Genomic DNA, 20,823 nt, shown 5'->3' with positions numbered 1-20,823 from the left:
TCCTTTTACAAATGTACTAATCCTCGTGGACAAGGATGCTCTTTAAGGGGGGAGTATTTGGTACATGTCAAGTTGTGTATTTTAGTTAGGACACGTGTTAATTCCATTGTATAACAGCATATTAGTTACTAAACAGAATTAGAAGTATAAATCTTCCTCAAGATGTATTAGAATGTTGTTGAATAATGTACTCGCACGTGTTATCTCTTTCTCTCTCTTTTTTATTTAACAATTTATAATAACTAGGTGTTGTCTTTCTTATAATACTCTTACCAATCACGTATATTAGTCATAACTACTATTTGATGAAACATTTAATATATGCAATTACCACTAAGATTATCTTAGGAGAAAAAATGGATAAATATAAGAGAGGGTTTTACATTTAAGATTAAATTAAATATCAAACTAGCTTTTATGTTAATATAACTAATAAGTATTTTAGCTGGAGCATCCTAGTTTCATTGGTTTTAATATTTATAGTTTCATATAATTTTTAAATTGATTCAATTCCTTTTTACAAGATACTGGTTGAACTTGTCTGAAATCTGAATATTAAATACATTTCTATCAATGTAAAAATAATGATATTTTGACAAAAAAAATCATCAAAATCTTTAAAACAAATCAATCATTTTAGGATTCATTTGGAATTACCATCGTAACCTTCAAAAATAACTTTTTAATCATGATTTACAAAAAGTAAGTATGTGAGGAATTTTATTTCGACTTACGTAAAAAATACTTATAAGTGTTTATATTTATTAGAATTTGTACAAAGGTTCAGCTTTTTACAGTGATAAGAGAAACTATGAAACATTATTTTTGCATGCGGCAGCTTCTGAAACATGCACACTCCACCGTTGAGGGAGCCAGGCAAAAATTCTCCAGCACAAAGTGCTAGCCACATACATATACATGCACATTGCCTAGTGACTTTGAGAAGTAAAGTCTGGCTCAGATGGCTTCTGAGGCAGCAGAGGCAGCAATCTCTGTGTCATTCTGCTGTTGTGTTCGCTGTTCTGTCGCAAGTTTCGTAAGGCATTTGCAGCAAATCTTGATGCATAAATGGTGGCACCAAGACTTGGTGTTGATGATGATCCACTCTCATTGGCCAATAGTCTTTCTTCTGCTTCACGCAATGACCTCTCCATCTTCTTTCTGCAGTAGCGACGCCAAGCTGCCTGTATGAAACAGGCACCCCACGTCTTCCATTGCAAGGAATAAAATCTGCAAAAAAAAAAAAGCATAGGTAAATTAGACTTTGTCAAATCATGTTTTCCTTCTCTAGAAAATTTTTATCATAGAAAAAGCCATACTACGTTTGATATTCATATTATACACATTTCAATCAGCATTATTTCCATATCAGGTCACCTTATGACAGTTCAGATTATATATGGGTTTTATAGATTTTCCCAGTATCCATGTTATTCAGTCTGTCATCATAGTTCTAATTTTCCGTTTCTCTTATGCTCAATAATGGTTGATCTTCTCATATGATGTTGTGAAGTGGATTTGATGGAAGATTATTTAAGGGAAAAACATTGTACAGTCCCATATAAGCAACACAAGTGCCACAAGTCAACAACATAGATTTGCTGTCATTTCCTATAAGATTTTTTTAGGGATTAAATTACTTACATAAGACTGTATAATAATTTTCGCATTATTGGAAGGTGTTGTTAGGATTAGCAAGTGTGAATGAAAGAAAACGTTTTGTTTATATCTGAATTCATGCTTTCATTCCTTTCCCTTCTCCAATTTTCCTAGTCCCAACATGCTCTAGTCAGATTCATCTATGAACCCCAAAAAAAAAACATAATATAGTTCTATATGATTTAATATTAGCAAGCCTTGCCTGAAAGTGTGCTGAAGCCGTTTGCTATGAAGTCTTCGAAATTGAGAAGTAACAAACTTCAAGTCATCAGGCATGAGAGCAAAAGCTTCAACTTCTGATATGGATTCCACTGTTCTTGTTGAAATGGGAAGATTTGAAGAGGTATTGGGGTCCAACGCCCATGTTAGAAGCTCTTCTCCACAGAAGTCACCAGCTTGAAGAACTGAAGAGTTAAAGAAACCAGTTCTTCCTCCATTTGTTGTCGTAGTAGCAAGCTTTCCTCGCATAATGAAGAGCATTTCATCGACCGGATCTCCTTCACGAACAATATAACTCTTCTCTGTATAAAGAATTGGCTTCAATCTATCACACATTGCATCCAACAATTGTTCATCCATTTTCTCAAATATTGGCACCTGAGTCAGTAAGACCACAAAAATGTTCATTGCACTTGTAGATTTATCCTCGACAAAAGCTAGAAACAATTAAACTTCTCAACTAGACTTAATAAGTCAGTCAACTTTTAAGTGAAACCTACTCTAAAATGCTTACATGTCAATTTTAATTGATTTAATCCACCTATCTTTTATAAATCGATAGGAATATCCTTATAAAGAGAAGAAGAAATGACTCCGGAGGATACCCACCTTTTTAAGTAAAGCCAAGCAAAGATGACGCTTTATGTCCCTTCTGAGATCTTTAGGAAGATTACGAATTAATGCTTCTTCTTCAACACCCCGATTTTCTTGCCATTTGTAATGTTCATACCGTCTGATTCTTTCCCTTAAGTTCTCTGGAAGCATACGGTGGGACATCCATTGCTCTGCATCTCTCCTTTTCACTCTCATCTCCTCAACTCTAACTGTAGTAGATTGCAGATATTTCTGCAAATAAATTGGGCACAATTCATGAATTCACTCAGAAAGATAAAAAACAATGCCAGTCTATGAATTTGAAGCAATGAAGAAGGAATATTTCAAAAGGAAAACAACCATGTTTGAGACATTTTTTGGTGTCAGAAGATTGTTTTTTACAAGATGTAAACACTGGTATCAGTCATGATGTTTCCTTGGTTTGAAATATAGTATGATCATGTTTCCTATGTTTAAGGAAACTAGTGACATCTAAATCCAACACAAATATAAACTGGATTCATTAGTTTATATTTATTATCTGTATTCTAAAAAAGGATTACCTGCATGTTTCCAATAAGCAACGAGAACAGGACTAAGCCAAAGACAGCAATGCAGATAGCAAAGATTATCTCCGGGACATAAGTACTTGTCTTAAGGTTCTGTCCAAGAGAACTAAAAAACAGAGGACAAAAACTAAGAAATCCATACAAACTAACCGAGCAATACAATAGAAATATAAAGGCTTGAAAGGTCATAAAATATGAACCTTGTATGTCAAAATGAAAGTGAAGAACAGAGAATATCATCCACAAACCTTAAATTGCGCAAACCCCACCAGAAGCAGTAGAAAAACTTCTGAGGAAAATCTGTTGTTGAATTAACCACACCAGATTGTAGAGCATCGGCATATATTCCAAAATTGAAGGTTGTTGAGTTGGTAATTTCAGAAGGATCAACAACGGCACATGAATCAGTGAGAAGTGAAACTACAGTTGCATTCTGGTTACCACAGCCCAGATAATTATTATCATTATATTTTGTACTTTCCAATGCTCTGTGCCAGCACCGAAGCTCTGATTGTACCGAGAGCAGGTACCAGAAGGCTCCAACCAACTGCTATGCCAAGTTTGCTTCGTTACAATAAAATCTAAGAATGACTCCTAGGAACATAGATGATTTTAATTTAATAACAACATAGATGATTTTAATTTAATAACGAAGTGATAAAATTAGCTTACATGACTTGCCAGCATATACAGACAAAGATTATAAGCAGCCCCAGCCCATGCAGTTTCTGTGAGTATGCCAGAAGTTCTTGTTACTTCTTTGAATAATGGGCGAATGCGCCAGACTCTTGGCACATACTGGATCAAGACCATATACGTCAACAAGTCCTTCGCCACGAATGGAACTGAGCTCTTCAGTTTTGGAATGATAAATAAAACAACCACCTGAATAATCAATCATTACAGTGTGTTAAAATAACATCATATTGCGTCTCTCAAAACAAACGTCTTTCTTACGACAAGGGGTTTAGTTTCCATGCTTTACAATATAAGGAAGTACTTTGGAGATGAGGGGAAGAGGGAGATACCTGTGGAAGTGGAAGAATTGATAGAACATCGATGATAAAGTATGTAGATAAGTATCTTTTCATGATAGCCCGAGGATCATTAACGAGCTCGCCCCTTCCAAATACCCGAGAAGAAGGAGCAATAAACCCAGTTTGAAACTGAAAGGTTATGTGAAGAATGTAGAAAAGATCGAAGAATGTACGAAGAACAGAAGCAATAATCTGCAAGTTTCCATTCAACTCAAGGCATTTGCCTTTGTCTCCAACCGCTGGGATGTAAAAGAAGAGTGGATCCACAGAGACAGCCATCACAGATGTGAATACAAATATTTTGTTCCATCTCTGAAGGAACGACCCCTGCGGATCAAGAATTTTTCTTCTAGGAGCAGATGTCTTGGGCGGTCTGTCACTTATAGGATGAACAGTTGAGGATTTTCGGAAATTTTTTATCTTATCAGACCCATTCTCAAGTCTTCTTTTGATACTATCTAAAGCAGCGCTTACGCTTGGTCTCAGTTTTCTTCCATGGTATCCATTATTGCTAGAATTTTTCTGCTCAGTATTAGATGATGATTCTGAACTCTGATCATCAAACCTACATAGGAGTATGAACCTAGTAAGTAGCTTCAAGCAAATATCAAGTATGTATTAGCCAAAAGTATTGGAAGGTAGATCCAACGTGGACACGCCACGTGGGTAGCAGGTACACGTAGACAAGTCAAAGATAAGTCTTGTTGATGCACATCTCCTATTAGTATAAACTAAAAATGACGCATGTTAGCCTCAGCTAGTTTCAACTTTCTCAAAAGTCTGCAAGGGGAGTTCATGGAAAAGGAACAGGCTGCCCTCACTTTTTGGCCAACATTCCAGACGACAAATTAATAAGTAGATTAATTTATAATACACAGAAGGCTTGGTCAGTAGCCTGTAGCTAGAGCACGTCCAACATGCGATATGAATATAGAAGGGCAGCCAATAATCCAGTTTATACCATAAGATTGGTAAATACCCAAACCATACAACTGCTGTATAGTAATCTAATACCATGATCATATTCGAACCCTTTATTGATCTTTTTGACGTCAAACTTTCATACTCAGAAGAAACATATGCTTCAGTGTAATTCTTTAGATTCCTCCATAAAATAAACCTTTTTGTGTTATGAAGAGATATGGCAGTAAAAATATCAAAAATCAATCACAATAAAGGCAGAAGATGGGCTTATCACTGCGTGCAGAAATATGCAATAACATTAGGAACAACTGAAATATGTAGCAGTTTGAGAGCATGAAGCGTGATTAAACGAACCTCACAAATTTATGTCGCTTTGAATCCATGATTAAACTATCTCCCAAACCGGGTAGAAAATTTTAGCTTAATCTAGAGGAGCACTTTGCCGAGTTCCACACAAAACAGAAACCTGCAAAGTACAAATTCAAGTAAGAGGTCCCTCGCCGAAACTTCCAAGTTGGTGCGCAATATAAGTCAAGTCAACTCAGTGCCATAAAAGTAAAAAAAAATAACATCCTTCCTTACCCACTTATTAAAAAAAAAAAGAAATTCAATAACAATATAGGACCGGAAACTTGTGGAATTGAGATTGATCAGATAAAAAGGTAGAATCAAAGAGAGGCTGGAATGAACTGAATGAACATATAGGAAACTTAGCATTGCAGGCCACGTAGCAGGCAAACAAGATTAAGAATAAACAAGCATATGTTGTTCAATTCAAGCTTAAGGATTCGACTTCGACCTTTTCTCAAACAGGGGGAATCACCAACTATTCAAGCATGATCAATTCACAAAAGAAAACAGAAACGAACCCAGATAAATAAGGATAGTAAACATGGCGCTTCTCTTGACCTCTAAGAAAGTAAAAAACTTGCAGAAAAGATGCAACTAGAAATCGGGTTTCAAGTTTGCTGCGTCTTCGCAAAGAAAAGCGAAAAGTTTGCAAAAAAGCATTAACTAACCTTAAAAATGGCGGGAGTGAATGAGGAGTGGAACGTATTCCACCCCTGCAGAATTATCTTTTCCCTTCTGTTCTTTCCCGGCCTTTCTGGGGAAAGCGACATGCAGCTAGCTAGCCTTGTGAGGATTGTAATGGCAGCTTTTGGAAGGAGGACAGAAATAAAAGAGAAGGAGAGGGAGACCGAGCCAACGCTGTGAGAAGAGTCAAAGATAACTTCTTCCCCTCAACTGAGAGGATGTCGAATGAAAATGACCCGTGTGCTGCTAAGTTTCCTGGTAATTTGTTCTTTGAAATTGGAAAACTTTAAATGCCTCGAGTTGACGTACAAAATAATGTTCAAAGACATATTTAGTATTCTACCATGAAAAAAAAAAAGTATAGCTCTCGACATGATTTCTTTTTTCGGTAGTAGCTCTCGACATGATTTTATTTATCCCTTCTCTAGTACTCCTTATCATACTATATATAAACTTCAAATAACTAAATCCCATTTAGTAAAATAGTAGTTAAAATTAGTTAAAAATAATAAATAAGTTAGAAATATTTTATTTAAATTTGTTCTTATTTATTAAGAGAGTAAATGAGAGAGGCAATAAATAAGAAATGATAAAAGAAAATATATGGGGGTAATATTAATAAAAGAAAAGGAGTACTAAATACAGTCAACTAAGGATAAAATATAAAAAAGTAATAAATGCTCAGACAAACTAAAAAATAAAGTTTATATTAAAGTTTATATTTTGGACCAAACTTCTCTCTACAAGTGAAGTTTATATATAATACCGGAAGGGGTAATAAACATAGAATTCTTGTTTGCATGTTCATTTTTCTTATCTTTATATTAAATATTATGTATACCAAACATAACTTAATATTTTACCTAAAAATAATCTTACTACAATAACAGAAAACGAATTGACATTTCTAATTTGACTGACTTGAATTTTAACATTACATATGACTGCTTTTCAAATGACTCGGAAGTGTTTTTTTACTGCAAATTTATTACTTCTTTCTTTCCTAAATTCAAGAGCTCAGCAAATTGTTTCATATTTTGTTTTTCATAATTATAATTTTTTCCAAACTATCATATTATGACACATAATTAAAGAGGTATTTCCATTAATGGGTGAGTTTACAATATATATGATCAGCATACCTTAAGAAAACTAAGGCATATTTTTTCATAAATAATTAATGTAACTAATTTTATTCATTTTTATAAATTAATTATCTAATTCTTATATTTAAGGCTGATAAATATTACTTCTATTTGAGAGCTTTAAATATATTTATTTTTATATACATGCAAGACTGAAGAACTAACATGTAGAATTTATAAAATTTAAAATACAGTTCTTACACTCATTGACTTTTAGAGGTTAAAACTTAGAGACGCCACAAATATAATTATTAAATCATTACGTTTATATGAACACTGAGAATTACTAATTGCGAAGGTGAGTCGTTCCCATTCTAGACGCCTCCCCTATAAGCTTGAAGGCTCTACAATAGAAGCAGTCAAATTTCCGATTCCAATTTCAACTATTCAAACGCGTTAATCAATTTAAAAGCTAAACAATTCATAATGTCCAAGCTTACGTCCATAATATAAAATTTAAAAAAGTTTAATTTGTAAAATCTTAATATTATGTAATGCTTGGTGCAGCGCAATATTAACAATTATATCATATAAAATAGTATTATAGGATGTTTGGTGATGTATAACTACTTCATTCGATCCTTAATATAAGAGTTAGTTGACTAATTTGAATAAATTAAAAAAAATTAGTCAAACTAGTTATTTGTAAGAAATAAGTGTCATCTTCTCCAAAATACCTTACTAATCATATATATCAGTTATAACTACTATGTGATCAAACATTTAATATTTGTAACTATTACAAGAACTATTTTTAAAAAAATAAATAAATATGAGAAATAAAGTAAATTATGATATTATATTTAGGATCAAACTGAAAGTTAAAATAGTCCTACATAACAAAAATTTAAGTATTTAACTACTTCTACCCAAAAAAAGAAAAGGTTCTTTATTTGAAAATAATCAACACAAGTAAAGGCCCAGCCTCCTTGTAAAGTCTTTTTTTTTTGGGGCTTCCAAGTCCTCTAATTTCATCACGTCATTGAAGTTTTTCACAATTTTGCATCCATGACATTTATATTTGATGCATATTTTCCAACAACACAACGGTCTTCAAATTTGTAAGTAGCTAATAGGATTTCGTTTTCAGCTTCTTGCACACGCATTGACCTTCAAAAGCGTGAATTATTAATAACAGTGCCTCAAGCAGTCAAACTCCCAGCTACTCCAACCGGTACATTCTTCTTTGACTTTTCCGGGGGATGAAAGTGATGAGGAATTAATTTGAAACACTATTATGTTTGATGGAAGAGGAAGTTGTTTTAAACAAAGTGTTCAAACTTCACAAATTTAAAATGAAGCTTTCACATTGTCGAAAATGAACGTGAAACCACAGATGCCAACCACAAGGAGGCTTAAAACAGAGCATGACTATATAAATGAAAAACAAGTGACTTTGAATAGGTCCGTCTGAATAAGGTTTTAGCTGATGATAATTATATTCAGATGCTTACATCTAAGCTCATAAGATTCTCTAATTTTTTTAATGATCTGTACTCTTGTCCTCTTTTACCATAAGTTATAATTAAGTAATGCAACTATTTTATTTATGTGTATTCAGAAATATGCAAGCTTTTAAGAGCTACAAAGCCCAAACATCTCTTTATCATCCTTGTTTGTTGATAATATCTGAAAAAGATTGTTACCGGAAATCTCATGGTTAAAAATGTTAAGTCTACGGCAAAAGGTAGTGTCTATAATTGACTTTGAAGTTGTGTGAAACTGATGATCATTCAAAAGCAACTATGAATTGATGAAATTGGAGGACCTTTCACTTAGAGCGCAACAAGGCTGATATAAAGGATTAACTCAGAACGATTCGCTTGAGTATAGAGCATTTGTTTCCACATACTGCATACACATGAACTATGATTACTCCAAACAGACTACTGATCTCAAATCAATATTGACAAATGATTCCACCCAATTCCAAGTTTGACTCGGGAAAAAAAAAAAAAACTATTGCTTTGTGGTATCGCAGAATGAATGTAGTTAATCACATTAAGTCATCGGTCATTGCATCTAAATTCCAATATATGTAAGATAACAAACATAAAAGTACATGAAAATGGCTTTTATTTTGCCATATGATAGCCCAAATTCAACATAACCAGAATACCCAAAAGCTCAGAGGAAAAGATAAGGGCCGTCGACAAAATGACTGCAACTCACAGTAACCATCATCTTTGCAAACTAACCGTACCCCTTTCTCACAGACCCCTGCCAAGTTCCAACAGAAGATAAGAACGCAGGAATACACACACAAAATAGAAGCACAGTACACACTTGACGTTTATGAAAATCACAAAGATCCTATGAGAAAACTATTTAAACAAGAGGCATGAAGATAAAATGGAATATTCATAAGTTTTGACCGAAGTATGAATTGAGAAGCGGGGAAAGAAGCTGAATGCTTCCACTTCAATGTTTAAATTTTGAAAAAGAAACAGTCACAATTTACCACTAGTTTGAAAGATGTCCCTAATATCTTACCCATGCAGTTCCAGCTTAGCGTGACGTTACTATTGCTTCCAAAACCAGAATTAATTGATTCAAATAGTAACAAATAGAAGAATGAAAAACTTCATGGGACCATAATCGGGGACAGAATTATTTCCTCAGTTTCAATCAAATTGCAGAAGACAATGAAGCAACATGATTAACATAGCATCTTTGTTATCTCAACTTATTGTCTCTCAGGAATCAATCAGCCACTAAAATATCATTGGAAAAAAAGCATCCGTGCGGTGTCCTCCTGTTCATATCTTATACTTGGGGAAAAAGTTTAGCCTATAGTAAAAGAGATGGTATTGTTCCCTAAAACCTTTTGAATCCCACCAGAATTTATTAAGAGATTCAACTAAAATCATAGATTTAAGGATTGTTTAAAAACAAAACGAATAGAAGCAATGCCGGAGTCAAAGTGCATACAATTTATGCCATAACGTTATTCTGACACTAGTATATAAGCCTCAAATTACCTGACTTTCTTGAGCAGAATGGACTTAAGTTTGCGAGCAAGGTCCTGTGATTGAATTTTTTGCTCCAATCTCTTCCGGGCCAATACACGCTTCTCAGAGTTCTTGATGTGGTGTCTCTGCACCTGTTTTATCATGCGCTCCATCCCACTTGATTGCATCGTGCGCTGCATAAGTGCCAGTGCCTTTTCCAAGTCGCCATTCTCAACCATCACCCGTATTCCTCTGCATTGTTGAAGCTGCTGCAGCTGATGACACCCATTGCCCAGCGGTTGAACAGTTCCAAGTGGCTGCCTCACCAGGCTTGATACATGCCGTACAATTGAGCTCATATCCAGGCAAAACTCCGTGCAATCGAGTAACCTTGGTATCAAGAACCGGATAAAAGAATCAGAACAGACGTAAATTTTCAAACGAAAAACAAACTCGGATCTTTTATATATGAATAGTTGATATAATATCCTTGTAATTTTTATTACAGACAATTTGTCGAAGATGCCTTAGTAAGCCAACTGATTCAAACAACTCCTCCATGGCCCGGAAGAATGGCAACTTAAAGTCAAGCCTTTAAATTGTCAGACATACCTCGAGCCAAGTCACTTCCTAGGTCATGCACAACAAATCCAACATTGCACAACAGAACAGTATAAGTCACTAGTAATCAAAATGAAGAGCGCAGAAGTATAATAGCCAATTACACACTATTGAAGCAGAATCTAGTAACAAAAGCTATTTTATAGGACAAAACTAAACTCAATCGTTATTCAAAAGCGACAATACTCAAACGATTACGGTATTACACCACCAGACTCAACACCAAATCAAAATGAAAAATTCAAAACAAAGCAGAGGGTGCGACGAACACAGGGTTGACAAAAACGCAGGGAACAGATGACGCAGGTAATAAATTCAAATCTAAATTCATAGCCAGATTGAACAAATCAATCTCATTGGATTCAGAGAGTAGACAGAGCCCTAGGGTTCGAACCTTCTTCAAAACTTGCCCGAGAACAACCACGAAGGAACGACAACCGCGGACGGCGTTCGACGGCTAGCTCGACCAAGTGTGAAGCATTTGTTCGTCGACAAAGAGAAAGGCATCCCTACTTGATACCAGAGGGGACGGGAGAGGATTTATAATTAGTTTTAGGGAGAATACTGTAAACTAATTCAGTCTTAGATAAACTTATTTTAAAAAATTGCAAATAAAAACCTTCTAATATGTAAAATTGTGATTTGAGATTTTGAATTTAAAAAATAATAAATAAGGACCCGGTCTTATTTTTACAAATATGAAATTGTGATAAAATATCTGAAATGCCTCTCAACCAAATGACAAGTTCAATTTAGCGAATGACAATTTCAGTAAACCAAATCACAATTACAAATATGAAATTGTGATAAAATATCTGAAATGCCTCTCAACCAAATGACAAGTTCAATTTAGCGAATGACAATTTCAGTAGACCAAATCACAATTTGGCTGAAGGTATGTCAAATAACAAGTTGACTATCAGAAATGACAAATTCATTTTAGCGAATGACAAATTCAGTAAAAGAAATCACATTTTTCCTGAGGGCCATTTCAAACATTTCACCTATATTTCATATTTGTAAAAGTGAGACCCGGTTCTTATTTGCTATTTTTCAAATTTAGGATCCCAAATCATAATTTTATATATTGGGGTCTTTATTTGCAATTTTTTCAAATTTTTTTATTAAATTATGCTCTAAAAGTATTATTATCTTTTTCGCATTTTTAGATTTTTTTTATATATTAAATTGACCTATCAAAATCACACTTTTCTTTCTTGGGGGAATTGAAATGAGATTCTAAAAGAAAATAATTACTAATAAGTCTCAATAATAAGTTAGACATTTTCTATTTCAAAACTTATCATTACAAGCTATTTAAACTATTATTGAGATTTTTTACATAAGTCAAAACAAAATTATTCTCACTTACTTATCTCATATTTTATAAATCGTAATTGAAAAACTGTTTATAAGACATTTCAAACAAACATTAACATTCAATCTCAACAAAACACAAGTGGCATTTTTACTAACTAATTAAATTTAATTTTAAATCCTATTTAACTATGCAAAAAAAATTTTAAAAACTCTCAAATGAAGTAGCTTTATTCATAATTTTTATGAGTTATTTTTATCATCTCGTGAAGCGGCATTACTCAAAAAACATAACCGATGAAACTTATTTTCATAATTTAATATTAATAGTTGGCAAGAAAAAACATAGTATTAACCCATCTCAACAGTACATTTTGTATGGTACCACGTCATTTTTATTGGGTATTATTATTGTTATTGTGATTATTTTCCTCTTAAAATAATTATTTTTATGTTTTATGAGACAAAACTTATCTCATATATTTACTTTAAACGCAAATTTATTATCTCAAGCTAATCAAATCGACAGTTCATTGTTCTCATCATCATCCATTCTCCCCACTTTTTTTTTTTTTGCTGTTTCAATTTGAATTGTAAATCTGCCATATAAAATTCTGTTCAAATCAATATATTCTTTAACTGCAAAATTTTTATCGAGTCATTATTTATATTGCACATTACACAAGAAGAAACCGATGTTCATGTGTGAATAATAAAACTCCCCTTAGAAAAACCGGAGGGGGATGGGAGAATTGGGCTGAGCGGCAGGCTGAATCACAAGCCACATTCCTAAGTTATCCAGCTTCTGTACTCTTTCATTTTTATTTTTTTAATTCTAACATTACAATATACTTTAGGACATTAAATCTAAAATCATCCGCAATCAATTAAATTTAATAGACTAGGAGAGGAGAGGGAGATGGAAATGGAGACAATCTGAATTAATTCCTGTGAGTACTCCATCTCCGCTTGTTGTGTTATAAAATATGTCATCTTTGGCTAATAACACCGTATGGAACCAAGCATGTTAAAGTGCGTTAATCCTGCAGACACCCCATAACATAAGCACTAGTTCAACTGACAAGGGCCACTGGAAATTTTAGTAGATCACATGACAACAACATTTTTTTATCTCAAATTCAGGTCTGCACTGAAAAATGAAAGTTCAATCCATTCTCATCATTTATGGAAGCAAGATTCTGTTGTATTAGAATCACATCAACCATTTCATTAAGAGGCTACCACCTATCCGACCAATATAAATATAAAATCCAAAGTACGTCCTCAACAAAGCCACTGACTCCTTTTTATTATAACAGTTTTCCTAAAAGAATCCTAAAGGTTGCATCTACCAGCAACCATGGCACTTTCTATCTGCATGCCTATGATATGGAGCAGCTTGCCAACAATTTGGCCACACAAAGCCTGCATGACAATGAAAACTAGATGACACGTGCTAATCCTAATTTCACCTATGCTAAGAGAATTTGATGCGACACCAATTGCCTCACCTTTATTCTTTAAGGTTTCTCCTCATCTGACTGAGAGCATGGAGGATCAGAATTAACGAAGAAGTCATCCACTGAAATAAAAACAGATATTGCTGTTACAACCAAAAATTGAACCTTAAGTAACAACTAATAACACAGTTGTTATTCGAATTTGGTTTATCCCTTATTATTCATCAAGATTTTGATATCCCTAGTCTCAAATGTAAGACACTAATACCAACCTCACGCAAACCAGTAAAGTTGTTAGACTAATTTAATTCGTAGCAAAATGTAATACATTTTCCCCCAAATTAGCTCTCAATTTATGGTTGGCATTTCTTCTTATGAATTCCAAATTTCTCATGTTTTATTTAATGAGTCGCATTTTAAGGGAAAACAAGCATTGAGTGACCCAGCAAGGGTCTTACATTCTGGACCACCAAAACACGTGTCTTGTATATGAAATCGGAGGTAGTATTTTTTATACATTAAAAAAAAAATCTACACGATTATCATTACCTATATCCTGTTGATCTGGAGATTCCAGCAACATGTCTGAATCAGACGGCAAAAACGGTGAACCCGGATAGTTTCCCAGGGCTCCTAGATCTGCAACAATTTGAGATGATTCATACTCAAACAGAGAAGATGTACCCGGTGGGTAAACATTATTACACACTTTAGTTTAGTAGTATCCTGGACCAATTTCAAGAGATTCGCCATAAAAAGGGATTATTCATCTATTAAACGTTAAGTGTTATCTTGGAATTCACAATGTGAACTACTTCACAAAACCTCCCTCCTAGAAGTTTGCCCACTGAAAGTTAAAAATATCTATAAAAAATATATCAAATATAAAAATATCTACAAAAAATATATCAAATAAAATACCTCCCAAGTTTGACAAATCTGCTGTTAGATCAGATAGACTGAAATTCCACTGTATTTGTTCTAGCGATCTGGAAATTCCATTGCTGCCATCAGGTGTGAGTTGCATTCCAACTGAACTTGCCACATCAGTCGTAAATGCTGTGTCCAGAGCTGATGCATCTGTGCCCATTCCTGATATTTCTGATGCGGTGAAGGGAAAGTGACCACTGGATGCCACTGATGTAGGACTCACCGCCATTTCTGTCATGGTACTATTTGGCGGAATAACAGGAGCGATGTCAGGAGAACTATGTTCCATCACCATCCTTCAACAACAAAAAAGAAGCTTCCTTTAGCAGAATTTCTAGCAAGCAAAAGACTTCAAACACAGCAGTAAGAAGTTACTCCGCATTCTACTAATTAAAGTGATATTCAAGTCCGTGAGAGCTAAAATGAAAAATTCAAGCACGGCATGCATTATGCGGAAACACTCCAAACATGCATAACAATAACAACTTGGTGTTTGAGCTAGTATAGTTTTAATAGATCTAGCTTTTTAACATCCCGGGCAAAGATATTTTAAATAGCCTTCAAAACATGACGATGACCAGTTTAACAAACAATTAGAAACAAGTTTCAGTTGCACAACTTTCATTGACCAAGCCAATTGTAAATTCTGCACAAAACAACACTACTTTCTACATTAACGAAAAAACTGAAATAGGAAAAAGAGCCACGGAATGAAAAAATTCATCAGGCCAAAAGAAAAGGAAGTTTCAGTGCTCTCGTCCAATGAATGACTAAAATAAGAGGTACAGCTAGATTAGTTCTCACTCATTTCCAGAATTCATTCGAATGGGATGAAAATTGCTTGGTGCAGGGACTCCATTAACCACATGACAACTTGATATGCCCATTGAGTCAAGATGTGGTTGACCTGCCGCTGGCATGTGAGGTTGCTGTAGAACTGGGTATCCCATAGGTAGGTTATTGACTGCACTGCAAACAAGCGGTGTTGAAGAATGATGGGAGCAAAACAGAAAAATAAAAGCAACAAAGTGAGCACATTATGCAACTATTTTCTAGAAGATAGAAAGTGTGTGCAAGTGCAACACGCTCTAAATGTTCTCATGTTAAGCAATAATATGGAAAAACAAACCCCCAGAAATCCGCTGATGTCAATTTCTAACTAAAATTTGCTCATCTTGGGTAATACAAGGTCCGAACGTAAGTTTCAGATTCATATCTAATTAACCCCACCATTTTTCCCGTTTTCTTTTTTGTTTTTTGGTAAAATCATTTTTCCTTTCTTAGTTGACTTAAAAAAATTCAAACATATTCAAATCTAAAGCCAATAACTAAGACATGCCAAAGATCATAACTCAATGCCCGTTGAAATCTAAATTAGATTAAATCAGCTGTTTTATTAGCAATACCAAGGATTTGCAAAGAATCGTGAGTTTAATCTTTTAACAGATATCTAGCATTACCTATCTCTTAGATTACGCATGAAAAATAAATCCTGAAATAACACAAGCATTTAGTATAATTTATTGCTTCATTACCACCGTACACTCTAAAGGCTATTAAATATCCAATGACAGACACGAACCAATGATATTTTAAGTCATCATTGGGTTAAATGAATATCTAAGAACTCTGAAACTGCCCCGTGTTTGTCTTCCCTTTCCTAAAATGGAAGGACACGTCAATTCAGAATTGACCCTTGCCATAAAAGCCAGAGCCTGATCCAATTTGTCAACTAAAATGCTAGAAGTGTAGTTGGGAGCATAATCATGCGATGAGAAGAGCTATACCATAACATAGAAAACAAATAAGTTCCATCACGTTTAGTACACAGTCATACAAAGAGGTGGAGATAACTCACGTTTAATTTTGACTATGTACTTGACATGAGGGCTTACCAGGCATTGGATGAATTCCATTCTGAATAGGAGCCAATGGAACCTTAGGAGGCATGGAATACTTCATCATATGATACTGGTGCTCAAGCAAATGATTGAACAGGAGTATTTGCTTTTTCAATTTTAACCTGATATAATAAGCCCTAAAAAAATCAGCATTCTCTTCCTCCAACTTCTGCCACACTGAATCAACAAAAATGCTTCAATCAGAAAGCAAAGGAAGATAAGAATAACCACTCATGTATTCCTACAACAATTCGATATAACATAAGTATGGTCAAGGCCGTTTCTTAATCTTTTGCAATAACAACTATGTTTTCGTTACACTGTATCAACAACAACAAATAGAAATCATTACTTAAGGATAAAAGTTTTCTTTTATGGCCAAATTACGCTATATATTGTTAGTATTAGAACACAACATACAAATCACCACAAAGAGATATCAAGGTGCCTACCTAGAGTTGTAAATCCCGGATCTATCCTTGCCCGAGTCAAAAGTGTCTTAACCACTTCATCTTTATTCATATATAGCTGTAAGCACCTTTCTATTAAATTCTGGACCTACAAAGGTAGTTTAAATAATTAATAAAAAGGGAAAAGAAACAAATCAATCAAGATAAGCCCTTATAAACAATCTATCCCTGCAAAATCAAATTTGAGAAAGAAATAAATCAAGAGGAAAAACTATAGTATTTAGTAAATTTGGTCAAAGTTTTAACAATTGAGCTGCCTTACAAGCTCAATATCCTGCCGTGACACTTTTTTGCCATCATTGCTGGAAGCAGAAACTGAGCCAGAGTCTGTAACTGGAGCATCAGCCGTATGATTGTTTGGTTGGTCATTCTGGGACTCAATTGAAGCTTGAGTTGAGGACGGCACTTCTTGGGAGCTCTGAACCAACAAAAGCAATATTTACTCTAATAAAGAAACATGCAGGAAGCAGTCAAGAGTCAAATATGGAAACACAAGCACATGTGGCATCAACGTACAAGTAAAAAATGTTTTTATCCTATAATTGGATAGCAAGGGACTAAAGTGTTTATAAATTTCCAAAAGCATTCTATATGTCCATACTAGTTCATCAAACAAACGACTAATTCAAATTAGACAAAATGCACTGTATAAAGTGTCAAAGTGCTTTGCATGGAAATAATGAGTAATGCCTCTTATCAAACTATATCTTGGCCACTTCTATCAAGAAAAACATATCAACACCATTAGTAGACTGTCAAGCCAAATTCCATCTAGGTAGCTTCCAGCCCTATAACTATTAGATGCAGAGGACTGCAATATTTTGAGGGCTACATGCATCTGCCATCCAAATTTTTTCTAGTAGTGAGCTGGTCATTGCTGATCACCCAAATTTAGAGTGTGGGCAAATCACAAGCCCATCACTCCCAGCCAAAGCGTCTAAATCAGTAAAAGTCTCTCCAAACTTGCGCTAAATTCAATTCTCCACAAAAGGTCAAAACAATTTATTCCGGGCAAAAGAGGCTGCTAGATGGCATTAAAAAAATACAAGCATAAGCTTCTAAGCTAGATAACACATGGCACACATAAAAGGAGATAGAACTTAAGACAGTAGTACTAATCCCGTTAACTGCCATTGTAGAAATGAGGGGGACGAGAAATTAAACCTTCGGAGAAGCCTTAGGCTTCCAAAGGCACTTCTCAAGGTGAAAGTTTACCATTTTATTCAGACTGTGTGAGAGATTGGAAACACAACTTGCAATAATGCACATCACAAGAATCAAGACTCCAGACCATCATATCCTAATCAAGGTAGATATGAAAGTAATCAAGTTAAAACAAAAACGATTGTAACATGGAAATGACAAGTTTCTCTGTCTTTTGATATACATGCCAGTACCTCCAAGGACCGTGGTAACCTCAAGAGAAGACTGGGAATACTCAAAGGTGCTTACTTCAGGCTAAGAGTGTTCAGGGTGTGATCAGGGTGTGAATATCAAATTACCGCCTTTTGCACAATAATGTTGTTGTCATCAATGTTATATGTTCAGCTACTCTAGAAAAGTACGTGTTTGAATGATTATGGTGATTCTCAAACAGTGAGTTTGTATTGACTGACTTATGTAATTTCCAAATAATAAATCAATCCCTTCAACAAATATCAAAGCCTGCATACAAGATTTTTTGTGATGACTGTAATATAAAAGAAACATAATCAGCATTAGTATCTTTAATATCATCATGAGGTTTGTCATTCAATATTGCAAGAAGCAGCATTCCTATAAAATTGAAGAGATATGACAATCATTGAGGATAATACAAATTAAGTGCCAAAATAAAAGGGATAAGATGGGATTACCGGCAAGTTCTTCATTTCAGCAGAAAGCAGGCAGACCACATGCCCTAAAATCTTTAGTCACCAACTGCTTCACTCGGAAGTCAAAATATTTGCATTGATGTCTATTAAAACCTGGTCTGAAGAAGATTTTGTCTGCAACAAGAAGAATAATGATAGGATGGTAAGGAAAATAATTCAGAAGAGTACATAATTATTAAATAAAAAAGTCCAAATTCATCTAAAGCACAGTTATTGAGCACAGAGCATTGCAAGTTTTCATTGAAATGTCGGGCACATAACATTAAACATGTAAGTGAATTAATGCTATCCGGACTGACAATCTCCTGTTTAAACGACTTAACAATCATATGTATTCTAAAGTTTGCTGGCCCAAGAAAGTATTCCGAACTAAATCAACCATAATGTAATAGCAAGCACTCCAGAGTTTGCTATACCACGTCCCACTGGCTATATTATGCTACAGAAAAGTTGTAGTGTGACTATGGAGGATTGCGAGACACTGGTGCCAAAGCTATTAATGACAATGATTTAACGAGCAAGTGTAACCATTTCAGTAGAATAGGAATAATTTCTCTTTAACAACAGAGTAACGTTAGATTCAGAGAGAGATTCTTCACGGGGTGAAATTATATTTGTCGGGGCTACACTTTTCGCCAAAAGAGGTAGGGTTAATTGTACAATGAGGTGTTTAAAGGGAGAATGACAATTACTTCATAATCACTAACATAGACATAAATGGGGCAACACAGCAGGCGCAATGCAAGTAAACCCAATAAACCGAACACACTAAGTTCATCTACCAGGGTTTTAAGATGCCTTAAACATTTCCCCAGTACAATAATCACTTAAAAGTTGGTGTTTCTGCATAGACTAAACATGACTACCTCCATTATGGTGACCATGAGGGGAAGTAATCACGTAACACTATCAGGAGCTCTTGTAGCACAAGAAAAATGGCAAACTGTGAAATTAAGTCTTCTAGCAATTAGCAGTGAGTATCTCCAAGGGATTCAAATGATGGAACAACAAAACTATCCTTTCAAATCTAATGGAAAAATGGGAAGTATAAATACAAATTTGAAATAGCCCAGATCTCAGATGCGAAGGATGTTCATAATTACAGTGATTTCCTTTATCCCTGCTTTTGTCTTTAGGGAGATGAAGTAAATCTTGAACCGCCAACCCAATAGTCGTTTAACAAACTACTTCTTGGGCTTTTTCACGATGTAAAATCCCAATGCCTCGGCCCGAAATCACAAGCTTATGACGCAAACGAGGGGAATAAAGATCTGACAAGTAGCAACTCACACTCTGTTCCTGAATCTCCGCAGATAGAGATGCGAACAAATTTGCTGGTTATGTCGACGAATTCAGAACCTCCAAAGCTTAATTCCAAGATTTCAAACATAACAACTGTGCAGCATTCTTCGAAGGCCTTCGACGCAGAAAAAAAAAAAAGGAGAACGGAACAAAAGTCAGGAAACTTCAAACGCTGACAATTGGAGCACTAAAGACTGAGTATTTAGTTCAGGGAAAGTAGTGTTTGAGAAAATTCATCATCGAATCGAATAGCATTGAGGCTTAAGAGATATTTCGGAAGATGGAAAACGATATTTACATGAGAGGCAGAATAAAAATGAAAAATGGGATTCCAAGAATTACAGATGGTGAAGGTTCTTCAAACTTCGAAGGCAAATGTGAGAGAGAGAGAGAGAGAGAGAATAAGGACAGAAGGAATCGAGGGGGCAAAAAAGAAAAAGTAAACAAAAATGAGATATAATTACAGACTCGTCTTCTTGAGTCTGGTTTTCTTCGCTCTCTCCTTTTCACCTGATGTAACAGAGGTGAGAAAATGGAACGGAACGGAAGCAATGAGTGACAGAGACTCCCAAAAAACACAAGAAAGTTTCAAATTTTTGAAATATAAATAAATAAATCTTCCGACACGGCTCGAAGACGAAGAGCTCCATCTTCGGCTTCGATTGCCAGTTGCTCAGACACGAGTCTCGAGCCACAACGACCATTTACCGCGCCGACAAACGGACCACCCGTCCGCTGTTCTTTAATTTCTTCAGCGTACATTACATTAATTTTAAAAATTTATGACGAGGTGAATTAAATTTTTAACATAATAC

General features: G+C 34.8%; 3 protein-coding genes across 7 annotated transcripts; all 3 read right to left on the bottom strand.

The window, feature by feature from the left end:
* Positions 1 to 761: 761 nt before the first annotated feature.
* On the bottom strand, positions 762 to 6,121 carry LOC114750350 (cyclic nucleotide-gated ion channel 1). Of its 2 annotated transcripts, none has more exons than XM_028938921.1 (9): positions 6,022 to 6,121; positions 5,357 to 5,508; positions 4,070 to 4,643; positions 3,714 to 3,926; positions 3,290 to 3,588; positions 3,036 to 3,147; positions 2,488 to 2,724; positions 1,862 to 2,256; positions 762 to 1,230 (listed from the first exon to the last, which is right to left on the bottom strand). In XM_028938921.1, the coding sequence occupies exons 2-9, from the start codon at positions 5,383 to 5,385 to the stop codon at positions 930 to 932; spliced, it is 2,160 nt and encodes a 719-aa protein (XP_028794754.1). In that variant the 5' UTR covers positions 5,386 to 5,508; positions 6,022 to 6,121; the 3' UTR covers positions 762 to 929. The 2 variants fall into 2 exon arrangements, with proteins under 2 accessions (XP_028794754.1, XP_028794755.1); XM_028938922.1 differs by having other exon boundaries at positions 5,357 to 5,468.
* Positions 6,122 to 9,038: 2,917 nt separating this feature from the next.
* Positions 9,039 to 11,284, bottom strand: LOC114750354 (uncharacterized). The gene is made up of 3 exons (XM_028938928.1): positions 11,149 to 11,284; positions 10,164 to 10,523; positions 9,039 to 9,402 (listed from the first exon to the last, which is right to left on the bottom strand). Exons 2-3 carry the CDS (start codon positions 10,490 to 10,492, stop codon positions 9,393 to 9,395), a joined length of 339 nt encoding a protein of 112 aa, XP_028794761.1. The 5' UTR covers positions 10,493 to 10,523; positions 11,149 to 11,284; the 3' UTR covers positions 9,039 to 9,392.
* A 1,811-nt stretch (positions 11,285 to 13,095) lies between these two features.
* On the bottom strand, positions 13,096 to 20,469 carry LOC114750353 (uncharacterized). 4 transcript variants are annotated; one of them, XM_028938927.1, is made up of 10 exons: positions 19,997 to 20,469; positions 18,689 to 18,820; positions 17,095 to 17,250; positions 16,815 to 16,920; positions 16,357 to 16,539; positions 15,266 to 15,425; positions 14,453 to 14,757; positions 14,081 to 14,170; positions 13,583 to 13,653; positions 13,096 to 13,114 (listed from the first exon to the last, which is right to left on the bottom strand). In XM_028938927.1, exons 2-9 carry the CDS (start codon positions 18,701 to 18,703, stop codon positions 13,592 to 13,594), a joined length of 1,077 nt encoding a protein of 358 aa, XP_028794760.1. In that variant the 5' UTR covers positions 18,704 to 18,820; positions 19,997 to 20,469; the 3' UTR covers positions 13,096 to 13,114; positions 13,583 to 13,591. The 4 variants fall into 4 exon arrangements, with proteins under 4 accessions (XP_028794760.1, XP_028794759.1, XP_028794757.1 ...); XM_028938926.1 differs by lacking the exon at positions 13,096 to 13,114 and adding an exon at positions 13,195 to 13,496; XM_028938924.1 differs by lacking the exon at positions 13,096 to 13,114 and adding an exon at positions 19,573 to 19,649 and having other exon boundaries at positions 13,378 to 13,653; positions 19,997 to 20,468.
* Between the last annotated feature and the right edge of the window lie 354 nt (positions 20,470 to 20,823).

This window comes from Neltuma alba, unplaced genomic scaffold, assembly GCF_004799145.2.
Source record: "Neltuma alba isolate B1F8T4 unplaced genomic scaffold, ASM479914v2 tig00006419_pilon, whole genome shotgun sequence".
Taxonomy (NCBI): domain Eukaryota; kingdom Viridiplantae; phylum Streptophyta; class Magnoliopsida; order Fabales; family Fabaceae; genus Neltuma; species Neltuma alba.
Note: the sequence above shows the minus strand (reverse complement) of the source record. Positions and strands in the feature narration are given on the sequence as shown.